General features: G+C 40.4%; 1 protein-coding gene and 1 long non-coding RNA gene across 3 annotated transcripts in view; one reads left to right on the forward strand and one right to left on the reverse strand.

Annotated features, from left to right (window-relative positions):
* LOC111181493 (uncharacterized) overlaps window positions 1–9,269 on the reverse strand; it is a 153,697-nt gene extending 144,428 nt beyond the window's left edge. The window contains exon 1 of the long non-coding RNA XR_002646516.3: window positions 8,616–9,269. This is a non-coding gene — a long non-coding RNA (uncharacterized LOC111181493). The remainder of the gene's footprint in view (window positions 1–8,615) is intronic.
* Window positions 8,037–15,363, forward strand: part of GLCCI1 (glucocorticoid induced 1) — a 122,470-nt gene continuing 115,143 nt past the window's right edge. The window contains exon 1 of one of the 2 annotated variants that reach the window (XM_022586792.3): window positions 8,037–8,651. In XM_022586792.3, the coding sequence (XP_022442500.1) occupies window positions 8,210–8,651 (442 nt within the window). In that variant the 5' untranslated portion in view covers window positions 8,037–8,209. The remainder of the gene's footprint in view (window positions 8,652–15,363) is intronic. The other variant, XM_022586799.3, reaches the window with a different exon arrangement.

Here is a 15,363-nt window from a genome sequence, read left to right on the forward strand (position 1 = left end):
TCACTTTTCTGTTTCTGTGACAGAAGATGGCCACCCCATGCACAGGTTTCTGTGATCACCCAGTTCATGCCCTTAATAGAATAACATTGTATTTCTTAATTCCAAATTGCCGGGGGAGAAAACCTGATTGGTGCAGCTTTGGTGAGTTATCGAACTCAGGTCAAACCAACCATGGTCAGAAGAACAAGGTCAAATTGTACAAACATAGCTGTCAGGCCCAAACCCTCCATGTGCTGGCGGAGGATTAGTTCTTAGAGAAGGGGACGTGAGCTCCCAGATACCCCACAGACATCCACCAAACATCCTCTGAGACACCAAATTCTTTAATTAAGAAGTGCTTCCCTTCTGCCTTCTTTCCTAGTTTTGTTTTCTTTGGATTGTTTATTTGCTTACTTTTCCTCCTCCACTAATGTATAATTTCTCAAAATTTTGTCCTTGATCCTCTTTTTCTCTATTTCTATACTTTTCTCCCTCACCAACTTCATTTGTGCCCATGGCTTCAACTATCATATGTACATGGATAACCCTCCAAACTATACCTATGCTCTTCTCAACTATCATTTAAAAACTGCTCTTAAAAACTCCAAACGAGTTTTTTTCTCTTTTTTCCCTTTGTATCAAAATGAGATGATGAGTGTTAACTCAACTAGTTACGGTAAACATTTCATAATATGGGCAAGTCGAGTCTTTATGCTGTACACCTTAAATTTATACAGTGCTATATGTCAATTATATCCCAATAAAACAAAGGAAAAAACTGTCTCCACTTGAATATCCTCTGGTTCTCTTATTTATAGATGAGCTCATTATCTTCTCCCAAACCTACTCCTTCTCTTGGTTCCCTATTCCTGTTAAAGCCACCACTATCCTCTTAGGCATCCAAGCCTGAAGCTTCAGAGTTGTCTGATGTCCTACTTTCAAGGTCCATCAGCTAAGGAGTATCACCTACATCTTTTCCTCCCCTCCATGTCCCCTATCATTCCCCTAACTCTCATTACCTAAACTCCCATGGACTATTCTCAAAGTCTACTAAATCATCTTCCAGTTTACAGTCTCCATCCAGGTTGTAAACTATTCTTGCATTAATATTCAAAAAGCCCAGCTCCATTCATATTCTCCCCACCCACTCAAGAATCTTCAACAGCTCCTCCCTGCATACTCGATAAAGGGCAAGACTTGCCTGGCAACCTCCATGACATGTCATCAACAGACCAAGACTTATCTTCCATTAACCATCAGTTGAGGCAGACTGCTCGATCATCTCCTAACACATCCTGTGTATCCCTAGTGACAAGATTTCCTCATACTCTTCTTTTCTGAAGCCTTTCCTCAGAAGTGACCTTTCCCTCCCATTGCTTCCATTTGCTTTATTTGCATCTCTCTTATGGAAGACCTGTGTTTAGACATGGTTTCTACCTTTATCTGTAGAAATTACCTTTTTACCTCTGAGAGACTACAATTTAGCAAAGTGTGAAAACAAGGATCCCTTACAGAGTATACAAGAGTGTCGCACTTTGAAGGCATTTAATAAGTGACTTGATGAGGAGTTACTAAGGCCTGATGCTAGTATTATTGCTATTAAATCCTCATGTAGGCTTATTAAATATATTAATATGAACCTTTTCAATAAGATGCTTGGTAGGACACTGGAAACCTTTTCAATAGGATGCTTGGTAGGACACTGTGCTATAAAAAGTTTAAAATAATTTTAATAACTTCTCTAGTCAAGCGCTGCTGATGAGTTGATTGCACCTTAACAACAGTCACTCAACACACTTATGTGGTAAAAAGTAAAATTCAGTCACAGAGGAGGAAATTAATTGACATATTTTAATCACTCTAAACTCTCATTAAAAAAAATAGTATTATGATAATCAAGCACAGTCTCTTCATAGGACCGCTACTGCTCTCCTGTACTGTTGACACCATGTTTGGAACTAAAACAAATGAAATGTCGCAGCAAAGAGAGAATATTTGCAGTTTTCTGGTCCCCAAATCTTTATTTAGCCTCTGAATGTGTTGGCTTTGTACAATATAGTCTTTTAGTTAAATGATAAAACTCTACTTATGTATCAGCTTAGGGGATGTGCCCCTGGCATCATAGTTGGCGATAGGAATTGCTGTGGAGATGAAAGCTGAAAAATTAGTGGTCCTCATCACTATTTTCTATCCAGGTAGGAATAACTGCATACTCAATCTTTTGATATTTATCAGTTAAAAAGCAAGATATCCCCTCTTTCTCTTGCTTCTTTTGAACTTCTTTTAAAAACAAAGCATAGGGCACAGTGGATATCTGGTAGCACAGTGGATAAGAATCTGCCTGTCAATGCAGGGGACACAGGTTCAATTCCTGGTCTGGGAAGATCCCACATGCTGTGGAGCAACTAAGCCCGTGCAACGCAACTACTGAGCCTGCGCTCTAGAGCCTGTGTTCCACAACTACTGAGCCCACGCGCCGCAACTACTAAAGCCCACACGCCTAGAGCCTGTGCTCCTCAACAAGAGAAGCCACCACAAGGAGAAGCCCATGCACTGCAATAAGGAGTAGCCCGTGCTAGCCACAACTAGAGAAAGCCTGTGCACAGCAACGAAGACCCAGCACAGCCAAAAATAAATAAAATTAAATCTTTAAAAAAAAAAAAAAGCATAGGGAAAAGCTCCTTGACATTAGTCTTATCAAGGATTTTATGGTTATGACACCCAAAGCATCACAACAAAAGCAAAAATCAACAAGTGAAACTACATCAAACTAAAAAGGCTTCTGCACAGCAAAAGAAACAATCAACAAAAATGAAAAGACAACCTACAGAATGGGAGAAATATTTGCAAACAACATATTTGATAAGGGGTTCATATCCAAAATATATAAGCAACTCATGCAATAGCAAGAAAAACCAAACAATTGAATTAAAAATGGGCAAAGGATCTGAGTAGACATTTTTTCCAAAGAAGATACTCAAATGGTCAACAGGTATAAGAAAAGGTGCTCAACATCACTAATCATCAGAGAAATACAAATTAAAACCGAAATGAGATACCTTCTCACACTTGTTAGAATGGCTATTATCAAAAAGTTAAGTAATAATAAGTACTGGTGAGGATATAGAGACATGGGAACCCTTGTGCACGTTGATGGGATTGTAAACTGGTGCAGCCACTATGTAGAACATTATGGAGGTTCCTCAAAAACTTAAAAATAGAACTACCATATGATCCAGCAATCCCACTTCTGGGTATATATCTGAAGGAAATGAAATCAATATCTCAAAGAGATATGTGCATTCCCATGTTCATTGCAGCACTATTTACAACAGCCAAGATATGAAAAAAACCCAAGTGTCCACTGATCGATGAATGGAAAAAAACTGTGGTGTATATATATATATACATATATATATATATATATATATATATATATACAGTGGAATATTATTCAGCCATAAAAAGAATGAAATCCTCCCATTTGTGATGACATGGATGAACCTTGAGAGCATTATGATACGTGAAGTAAGTCAGATGGAGAAAGACAAATACTATATGATCTCACTTACATGTGGAATCTAAAAAAATCCAAACTCATATAAACAGAGAATAGGGGCAGGGGCTAGGGAGTGGAGGAAATGGGTGAGGGTGGTCAACGGTACAAACTTCAAGTTATAAGATGAATAAGTTCCAGGGATATAATGTACAACATGGTGACTATAGTTAACAATACTATATTGTATATTTAAAAGTTACTAAGAGAATAGATTTTAAAAGTTCTCATCATAGAAAAAGGTTTATAACTATGTGAGGTGATGGATGTGTTAAGTAACCTTATCGTGTTAATCATTTTGCACTAAATACCCATATCAAATCATTACATTACACACCTTAAACTTACACAATCTTTTATGTCAATTGTATCTCAATAAAGATAGGGGGAAAAGAAACAAAGTAAAATATTTATTATTTACATGAAATGTTCCTTTCTACTTAATTAAATATATATATATTTTTCAGTTTCCTTACACAGGCCTCTTGAGAATTGCTCCTAACAGAGAGATAGAACTAACTACATATCAGCAGATGTCACTCTCCTCAACTGTCCTTCTCTGTTTCAGTTGGTTATTCTTTTTTTCCTGCAAATTTCAACTGCCTCTTCTCCATTACCAATTTCAGTTTCCATTTTCAACATCTGATGAGCCTCCAAGAGCCACTAGGACAAGTATTTTTCACTTTGCCTGTATAAGGATCATAGTACAAGATACGCTTTCCTTTTGAATGCTGGCCCCAGTGCGAATATCTGTATAGTTTACAAAAGCCACATGGAACATTTTTCTACTCTGTGGCTATGTCTTTGCAACAGTGATATACTTCTTATTATCAATTTTTTTTTTGTCTGATGAGGGGCACAGTTTAGTTCACAGGACAAGCACTGGTTAAAATTTGCTACTCTTTTCAACAACAGTGAGCAAATATTGTCTACCAGGTACCAAGCACTATTGTGGAGATTCAGCAGTAATAAAACAGATAAAAAGTCTTGCCTTCATGGCTCTTACATTCTACATGGACAGAACAAAAAATAATTACAATATACAGTAGGTGGGTGGTGATGGGTGCTCTGGGGAAAAAAAGTAAGAGAGTAGGGAACATCTAGGGGGTGCTTGCAATTTTAAAAAAGAGTTTCCAGAAAAGCTTTCATTGAGAAGGTGATGACATCTGAGTGAAGACCTGGAGGAAATGAGTGAGCAAGCCATGTGGGTAACTGGGGTAGGAACTGCTCAGGCAGAGGGAACACCTAGTGCAAAGGTGCACGTAGCCTGTCACAAGCAGTAAGGAGTTTTACTGTAAGCATCTGCCAGGGACAAAAATTCAGGCATGGCTCTTTTTGTTGCTGCTATAAAGAATCCACCTACAAGAGAGTTTAATCAGCTTACGATGAACATCAGTGCAGATCTGTTTAGTGTTCTCTCTCAGCCGTGACCTCATTTCTGATACTGACAGCCTGGACTGCCCCTTAGATGTGGTCGGGGCTTGGATGCATAGCCTGGCAAACCTGGATGAAACTAGAAGAGGGAGGTTTTGGTAGCTCTGTAGGCCCGTTAGTTATCTCATTCTCTCTTCAGATGGGGCTACATATTAATCAGATATAGCCAATGACTCCAAGTTTTAATGTAACCTAAAGTATAGTCCATTACCATATATGAACCAAGAAGTAAGTGTAATAGTTCTACTTCAGATTAGCTAACGGTGGAATCTTGTTCCACAAACAGCCAAGACATGGGTTACTGAGAACAAAGGTATTTCCCATGCCACCAAATTGCGCATTCAATGTTGTCTTCTTCTAGGTAGGTCAACATAGTAAACAGGTCATTACCAACATTAGCATATATAGAATTTCCAGGGATTGTTACACTTATATTCAACAAATAGAGATAATCTGCACGGGGCCTAACCATCCCATAGCTAGCACAGTCGGGTAACAATGCTCTTCTCACCCAGCAATCCACACTTCCTTCTAAGGGGTTCCCAATTTACTGAGGAGTATGTTTTCCTAAAGCTTCTTTTCATACCCTTGGAGCCCACTCCCAAACTCACTAAGAATAAAATACTGTTAAGAACTCAACAAATGGACATTTGAAAGCCGATACTGGGTTTAGTTTATTTTAGCCCACCTTTGATTTGTTTGGAGACTGAATTCCTTACACATAAAGATCAGTATTTATTTCATGAGAACAGAGGTTTAAGAGGCAACCAAGATATATTTAGTAAAGAGAAGGTGATTGAACATCCAAATAGGTCATGGTGACTTACCAGCAACTGAACATAGTATTTTAAGATCATACTATTTCTCTGTGTGCGTCATTTAGATTTGTTTTGGTTGTCTGATTTAAGTTGGCGTTGGCAGTTTTCAACAAACACAGAAAGACTTTAACATATGGCTAGGTAGGTTGTTTTAGATCCAAATCAGGTATTGATCATTAGGACTGTGGCTTGGTATAAATTTAGAATTACTGTAATCTAAAGTGTTGGGGTCATTACATACTTATATTTAGGAGTGGCCAGAGATAACATTTCTATTATGAAACCATGCTGTAATCAAATCGACAACTTGGAAATTTACCAGCATTTTTAAAACCTTCACATATTTTAATCCGTCAATTTTTGTTCTTGATATTCTGAAAAAGTCATCAGAAAGAAGTCATTTATCATTCTTTTTCCCCATGAAGGAAGGCACTTTCCTAATGAATGAGGAAATCATTCATTTTAGATGGAAAAAGTAATACAATAGGTCAATTATACTAAATTTAAAAGAGTAAAGTTTTTACTACATTTATATTTAATGTTATTCTGGAAAGCAAATACATGTGAACACAATGGGGATAATAGTAGTATCTACCTTGTGGATTATAGGATTGAAGGAATTAACACATAAAACATTCTTAGAACAGTGGCTGACACATGAAATGCTCAGTAAATGTTAGCTGTTATTCTACTATGTGATAAAGTGAGGAGCTGTCACTAGTCTTCATGGGTGCAATTCTTGCATTTTACAGAAAAAGTGGGTTTCATCCACTTTTTACAGAACCTAGTATGCTTTCTGTTCTGAGGGCACAATGAAGCTGAGAGGGATGGCTCCTCTAAGTGAAACTGACCCCTGCATTTAGTGCCTGAAATCAGAGGAAGCCTGTCAGTGTGGGCAGACACCAAGAGTAGACCAATCTGATCTCCCACTTCTTTTTTATCTCATTGAAACGAATGGAGGGTATCTGATGTGGACCCTTCAATCAATTGTTCCTGCTTAACGTTTAAAACCTTGGCTTACTGTGGGGTAAACTTAGGTTCCTGACAGTCATCCAAAATCTTAGTTTCTCTTCAGTTCCACTGCAGAATAAAAACTAAATTTACCCCAGTGGATTGTTACATCAAGTCTGGTACGATTTCTCCCAAGAGGCCACCTGCTTCTGGGAAAAGACAACAGGGTGTGCCCTCCATTACACCTCCATTTAACTTATGGTGTAATGATGTACAATTCCTTGTTGACCCCTGCAATTCAGAGTTATTGTCTTGGAACATATGATTTGATTATCTCTTTTCACTCCATAGGATAACTGTAAAAGTATCCACCCAGTGTTCAATCCAACCCCCAGACATTGCTTCTGATGGCCTTAAGTTTTTTTGATTAGTCTACTCGCCACAAAAACTCAGATTACTAAAATTAGTGGGGAAGGGATGGATTCTTTTAAAACATCCCACCACCAGAACAGGTGTACTTGCAAAGTAAAGTTTGCCTGACGCATCCTCTGTCTCAAGTTGTACAAACGGCCCTGGAGGGTGGAGCCCTCACAACCTGCTTCCCTGGGCGTGCGCGTCTGTGGGTGTCGGGGCACGCGCAGGACACACATGGACCCACTCTCCCAGGGCAGCCCAATCAAAGTCCCCCTCTCACCTCAAAGGCTGTCAACTCTCACGCCCCTCCTTGAGCGCACAGCCCCTTTCTCCCTCTTCGCTCCTTCATATCCCGCCTCCAAAGTAGGATGCCTACTCTCATTGGCAGGTGCTCCTCTCACTCCTACCCTGAAACCAATCACTCGCGTACTGGTGGAGAACGACGGAGCCAATGGGAATGCTCGTTGCGGCAGCTGCCGGCCCGGAGCGCCGGGAGGCGGTGCAGGGGGCGGGGTACGGGTTGAGGGGTTAGGTGCCTTATGGAGTGAGGAGCGGGCAGAAGAGGCGGCGGCGGCGGCGTTTGCGGTGGCGCGGCTCCGCTTTCATCCAGGCACCTCGAGGCCCTTTCCCCTTACCAGGTCCCCAGAAGCAGGGGTCCCGGCCCTTCCTGCAGCTGCCGGGCTCTCCTGCGCGTGCAGCCCCGCGGATCTGCGTGATCCCGGCGGCTGCCCCTTTCCCCTGTCAGCGCGATGCCCGGGGCGGCGGCGGCGGCGGCTCCGGGCTCCTCGCGGCCCCGGCCGTGACCGCCACACCGAGCCCGGTCGGGCGGTTGGGGCCGTTGGACGTTTGTTTTCGCAGCCTTCCCCTCCCCCCTCGCTGAGGCGGCGGGGGTGCGCGTTGCGAAGGGGGAGCCGAGAGACTCCTCCCCCTCCACGATACCCCCGCCCCTCCCCCTTACACACTCGCACGCACTATCGCGCCGGCTCCCACACGCTCGCGCGCCTCCCGCTCCGCGCCTCGGTGTTGGCCGGCATCGTCCAGGGCCCGCGGAGCCACCATGTCCACTGCCTCCTCCTCTTCCAGTTCCTCTCAGACTCCTCATCCCCCGCCGCAGAGGATGCGGCGCAGCGCCGCGGGTTCCCCGCCCGCCACCCCCGCCGCCGGGAGCGGGAACGGTGCGGGCGGCGGCGGCGTGAGCTGCGCCCCGGTTGCGGGAGCCGGCCGGCTGCTGCAGCCCATTCGCGCCACGGTGCCCTACCAGCTCCTGCGGGGCAGCCAGCACAGTCCCACGCGCCCGCCCGCCGCCGCCGCCTCGCTGGGCAGCCTCCCGGGGCCCGGCGCGGCCCGCGGCCCCAGCCCGCCCAGCCCGACGCCGCCGCCGACCTCAGCCCCGACCGAGCAGGCGCCGCGGGCCAAGGGCCGCCCGAGACGGTCCCCAGAGAGCCACCGGAGGAGCAACTCACCTGAGCGACGGAGCCCCGGCTCGCCCGTGTGCAGAGGTAGCGAGCCCAACCTTTCTGTCCTCCCGGGCTGCGTCTCCCCGACGGTGCCCTCCGTGGAAACTTCAGCCTCTCCGGGCTTCTCTTTGCTAGTGCATTATCGAAGGTGTGAAAGTGGCTTTGGGAACCTCACCCCCCCTGCGGTCGCTGCGGGGCTTGGATGAGCAAACTGCGGAGCAACTTTTATTTGACCCTCCTGCCGCCCCTCAGCTTTTATCTTCCATCACTCGCCTGTATCGAAAGGTTTTTCAGTTTAAGAGCTGATTAGCTCACTCATGTGTTTGCTGTTTGTAGTGGGGGAAGGAGGAGCTGGGCGAAACACTTAAAAAAACACGCACACAAACTCTCCGGCAGCAGATAAGGTGGTGGTTGTAATCTCTACAGCCTCTTTGTGCTTTCCTACAAAGTTCCTATAATGTGTCTGTGCCTACCGGGATAATTTTTTTTTTCTTTTTTGGGGGTGGGGAGGTGGAGGCACCAGTTATGATGTAAGGATATCCTGTTGGGTGTGTAGAGGGGACAGTTTTGGATGTGCAATTGAAGTGTATAGTGTTTGGTTTGGCTTTTTTTGGGGGGGGCTCCCTCTTTTCTCTACTTTATATAGTCATATGCATCAGGGCGGTACTGCACTGGAAACAGTTTATGCCCAACTCAAGACTTTAATGGTAAATTTCTAAGGACCTATTTGTGGAGTGTGCTCACTTTTTTCCTTCTATTTTTAAGTACACTTAACAGTTCAGTTGAGCTGTTAAAGGATCTCAAGTTTCGTTTTTCTTAGGTGTCAAAGGTAATGGTGAACTGGTGGATGCTGTCGGCTTCCCTTAATGTTTTGTGTTTTGGGGTGGTTTGGTTTATGTTTAGGGACACGGTGAATGATCTAGTTTAGTTCTGGGGGAGAAAAGGAAGTTTAGCCAAAACAAGGATGTAAAAGTCATAAGGGAGGGAGGAGTAGCTCATGTTATTAGATACCACGCTAGGGCTACAGATGCTGCTGCTGCATTGTGGAGAGAACGGATCATACCGAGGGGAAAAATCTCTGCTTGGAAGGGAATCACTGTGGAGCCTGTGCAGTGTTTATGTGGTATGTGTAATTTTTTTAATGGAGTTTTCTTGATGAAGGTCTTAGACTTGGAGAAAGTGATTGTGTTAAGATAGATTGCAGTTTTGGTGTTTTGTTTTAATATTTCTGACCTGTAATTAGCATGTTGCTGAGGCCCTTGTTTTCAGACCACTTGATGGTGAGGCAGGGTAGGATGTAGTGCAGTGGTATGTGTACAGGAGCACCGAGAAATACATCCTGTAATCAGTATGCACCAGAAGGAATTTGTTCCCCCACTCCTCCCCCAGGTCAAGCCAGCTACAGAAACTGACATCCTCCAGCAAATCCTGAATGAATGAATGAAAACAACGTGATCGCCCTAATAATGACCGCAACTGAACACACATCTTTGGCTGTATTTTATAGAAAAGGCCACCATTTTCTAACAGATTAATGCCATATGCAACTCCTTTGCACATTTTCTAGAACTGTATGAAATGAGAGGTAACAGAATGAAAAGAAGGCAGCAGTTACATAAATTTTTGAGTGATTTAGTTTCAACAGTACATAGATTGAGTTTTGGGATTTTCTTTTAGGGACTAATGTAAGAGCCATAAAATAAGCACTGCAGAAAGACTGTGTTCAGAGGGTTTTGTGGGCATAGTGAGTAGTTTCAGCAATTGCTGCAACAATATATTGGTCATCTAGTACCTCCTCCCCTTTTGTTGATAAACACATCTTACAACAGATCATAGTACAACTTGTTTTTCTGCATCCTTCAAAAGTCTTAATTGCTTAGGAATTACAAGGTCCATCATCAAGTAGTTTTAATGAAATTTGTGACCAGGCTTAAACTGTCCTCTTTGTTGTATGTAGTATGTCACATCTGAGTTTAATGCAATTTTAACGCAATCATGATGAAAACACTTCTCTGACTCTGGTTGTTCAGGAGACAGATTTGCATCAGAGAGCTTGTATTGGGAACAGAAGAGGCCTTTCTGCTGTTTTTAACACCAGGTGGTTTTGTCAGTTTCTTACACTGAAATGATTTTGAATGTAGGTTCTTCTGCCCCCAGTTCCCTGATGATATTACCTTTCTGTTACTTCTCCACATCCCGTCTTGCTCCTCTCTACCTAAGTTAAAACTATACAACTAATCTGTTCTTTTTACTTATCTATTTAAAATTCATGCTATGAACAGTTGAACAATTTTTCAAACAATTATCTACTCAGTTTCTTTTGAATTCTGCAAGGTTCTGACTTCAGTGGATTGTAGCCTCCACAGGTCAAGGCTCCTGCCGCTGCTGCTGCTGCAGACACTGACATCACTATACTGCATGAATGAAAAACAACAACGTGCTCCATTTCTTGCTCTCCACCTCCTTCCTTTTCTGCACACTCCGTGTGTGTGTGTGTGTGTATGTATGTGTGTGTATGTTTAAGATGGTATTACGCTGTATTTGAAAGTACATTTAAAACTGTTAAATTAGGTAGGGGGTGGCTCAGGGATATGTGTTTAGTATAGAAGCATATTGCTTACAAAAAGCTTCAAGTGCCATGAGCATTTGGACTAGAGGTGACATAACAGCATTCAGTATTTTTTTATCTGGACTGGTGGTTATGGAAGAAAATACAGAAGATGTAAACAATTTTCTTTGTAATTGTTTTACCAAGAAGAAGTTATGGGACAACATAATTTCTTAACATGTTAGATCATTATCTCCCTCTGAAACATTCTTAATATGCACATTTATAGGGTTAAGTCTAGAATAATAAAGAAATGATACTCAGATTATTTCACAAGGCTGAGGAAAAGCTTAATTATGTAAATAGGCACAATTTTAATATGACATTTATAAAATCTAGCAAGAAGGTGGTAATTTTCTTTATTTTTGTAGCACAGTTTTAGATAATTTCAGTGGGTATCATAATAGAAGATATATAAATCTCCAAACACCTTGCTCTGTATAGAGGACATGGAGTTTTAAAAATTGAAATTATATTGTTTATGCATATGATCATATTTTTGTTTGCATTTTAAAAATTTTCTTTTGTATTTTTAAAACTTCAAAGTTTGTTATTTATATTCATTTCTTCTGCCTTTAGCAAAATGTCACCCTCCTCCTTGTTTAGTTCTGAAGGGTCTTGAAGTGGTGAATGACAAGCTACTGAATGCATCCTCAGACTCCCTGTGATGTGTTTGTAATAGATGTAAAATCATAAAGTATTATGCAAATAGTTATTTTTTTGTAATGGTAATACATAAGTCTACCTTTGAGATAAATAGAACAACCCAAATGAGAATATAGCAGGGTGTTAGTGTTAAAATTAATGATCTTTAAGCTAAAATCATGAGTAACAGCGAAAATATAATAAAGTTGCTTCTTTCTGAAACTTCATAAAGCAAAACCTATGAATTCAAAAACAGAACAAATACAATTTTATTGTGCAAGACAGTAAATAGCAATTGCAGGTCTTTTTGTGGTTTTTTGTAAGGATTGAGCACTGAGATGAAATATAAATTCTAAAAGATATAAAAACAGTTGCGTTAGAGCACTCGATGTAGAATACCGCTTATTTTTAAGTGTACCAAATCTAATAACAAAAACATGGAAGAGCTTGTAATTTATATAGTTCCTGCTGTGGAAAATAGCATGTGTTGATTCCTGATTTAACATGCCTAATATCATTAACTCTAGAGTGAAATTTGGTAAGAATTTTTCATGAGTACCTTGAGAGCCTTATTTTATACATTGAGAAGTTATGATTATATTTTAAAAGAAAATACAAAGCCAGCTAGCATATAATGCTGAATGACTGCCTGCATTGTGTGTGCATGTATGTGTGTGTGTCTGTGTTTTGATCAATTAATTTGCTTTCAGTTTTTTATTTTTCATTAAATTTTCCCTCTTGAGTCATTTTTGCTGCTATGCTCAGTTTGTGGACTTCCAACATTTTTAATTACTTTTTTCTCTCTCTTTTTAAAGATACTCAGACATTCTCTTATAAAGTTACTTCTCAGGCCGATATTGTTGAAAATTAAGGTCCTCCGTTTGTCCCCCCCACTTTTAAAAATAGTTTTCCTTGAGTGCTTAGAGTTAACTTGCTTCAAAGCTTTCTTATACTAGACTGAAAACAGTTAAAGCTTTGACTGTTTTTCCTAAAGAGACAGGTTTCAGATACTGATTTTTGGGAAAGGTTTTCAGCCTTTGAGAACTACACTGAGTATCAGTAGCGTTCATTAATTTTTCCCATTAATTATGGTACGTAAAATTTCTACACCAGTGGGTTAATAGCAGAATAGATAAGTGAACTTATAGAAGTTTTTTTATTCTTAAACTGTTTTATGTTCAAAGATTATATTCCTTTCGAATAACTATTATTCTAAGCATATTGAATATTGTATACCTAGGGTGTATAAAAGCACCTTGGTCAGTTTAGCTGTATGTAAAGTCGTGTATATATATTGAACTAAAAATTCTTTCATTATTTACAGTGCTTTTTACAGAAGGACATTTCATTCACTGCAACGTATGTTGCTTCAAGGATTTAATGCAAATTAGGATTTATACATTGGGGAAGTGTTGAAGGGTAATGGTATCCTTGTGATTTTTATTTGTGATAATGTGGACTAAATGTGAATAAGAAAACAAAGGAGTAATTGGGCTCCATGGCAATGAATAACAATGGAAATAAACGGCAGTGTTCAACAAATGGCGAGTAAGAGAGGATTTTTCTTAAATCTGAAATTTAAAACATTGCTAAAAGCCTGTTTTATCAAAGCTTCCACATACAGCTAATAATCTGCCAAGAAGTATATACTAATGACTTTGTTATTCTTAATTTTAGTTTAGTCTTTTCTCCAGAGTTTAAATCCCCAGACACCACCACGATAGGCTTTTTCACAGCACCTGTCCTGGGTCTGTGCCTGGCACTGCTGTCTTTTGTCTTCAATATATAATTTTGTTCTCTCATTAAATGTCAAAGAAACCAAATCACTGATGCTGTTTCTGTCCTATATTCTATTTATTTTAACAAGAGGTTGAGCTTATCTGATGATGGTCTCTAACTGGGTTTGCCAAAAGTTAAGTGGAGGAAAGAGAGAACACTACTCACCCATTGATGTGAAAAACCTGAGTGAGAAACTGATGGAAGAGCCAGAAGCCAATCTCTTTCCCTTTCTACCCCTCATCTGAACCCCTGGAACTGACCTTGACTCCATGGATCATCCAGTTGATTCTAGAAGGGTAATACTTGGGCTTATTCTGCAAAACAAATTATAATGGATTTATAGTAATTCTAAAGAAAACAGGATTATACTTAATTATGAACAAACTGTGGAAAAATACTTTTCTAGTATTTCATTTTTGTAGGAACAAACATGGCAGATACCTTTAAGCAGTGTTGTTTACCTCAGGTGAATGTTATTGTGGCAGCTTGCAGGACGAGGCAAGTTCATGAATAACTCAATAACCTCCCCAATATTATGTTGTATCTCTAATTGTTGTAGGTACAAAGGAAGAAAACATGTGAGTGCTTTACTATATATAAGGCAATATATTCTTTCATTCATCAAGAAAGTGGATTTGAAATCATATCTTCCGATTCCAGATACAGTGTTCATTCCACAGGATTATGCTATTTCTCCTAATTAAAAAGAGACTGATATTGGTCATCAGCTGTGATTTCTGAGCTGTAAGAATTACTAAAGAAGAGGTTTTCTATTGGTTCCACAGCACTATTACACTGTGCTGGGGTGTGCTTTGACATTTTCAGGATGTCTAAAAATGTGTCGAGAGAGAGAGGGAGAGAGACAGAGAGAGGAGGGTATGAGCAACAGTGTGCGTGAGAGAAATCCTGGTTCCTGAGGGGCCAAGGATATGGACTTGGTTGTATCTGGCCCTGTGCTGTTCTTGAATCGTATTATAGTGAGAAGTATTTTTCTCCATGATTATTAAAAGTTAGTTATACATGGTGGTAAACTGGTAGATGCTTCAGGAATTACTTAGCAGAGATTCTGGTCTCAAGAGATTGTCCTAGCAACTGGTACTAGGTTACTTTAGCCCCACCAAGAGCTAATAGTTATCACTGTAATTTGTGGGTTTGAACTCTGTATATTTGTAACTTAATGAAATGCAACTATGGTGAACCTTAATAATGGCTCACCAAAAATAAGGATGAGTTAAAGAAACTAGTGAGATCCATTATTGTGTGGGAAGGTTGATGTCCAGAATTGTCTTCCAAGTTATTAGAATTCAGAAATCCATTGAACTTCTGGATGTTTCATAACAAGAAGGCAAAAACTGCTAAAACTTGCTGCCTAGTGTCTAAAGATAAAATACCTATCAACTACGGACAGTAATATCCCCTTATTAAGCCAGTATGGCCTCAGGGTGAACTTCTGTTAATAGTCCATATAGCTAACTTTAACTTTTATATTACTAAAATATTAATTACTTAGTGAAACATTTTCTAAAATTATTATACAATTGTTTTCTTGAGCAGAACAAACAAGACATGAATGAACTCTTTGTGGCTTAATTAATACCTATGATATACCTAATAAAATAATTGCTGTTGATACTATTGAATATAAGATTGAATGAGCACTGACTGACAACTAGAGTTGCCCTATAACTGATTCTATAAATTTGCTTTGGGGATTGTCTTATT

This window comes from Delphinapterus leucas, chromosome 9 (assembly GCF_059928025.1).
Source record: "Delphinapterus leucas isolate spDelLeu-1000000601 "Yukka" chromosome 9, BTC_Dleu_Yukka2, whole genome shotgun sequence".
In the NCBI taxonomy this organism is placed as follows: Eukaryota; Metazoa; Chordata; class Mammalia; order Artiodactyla; family Monodontidae; genus Delphinapterus; species Delphinapterus leucas.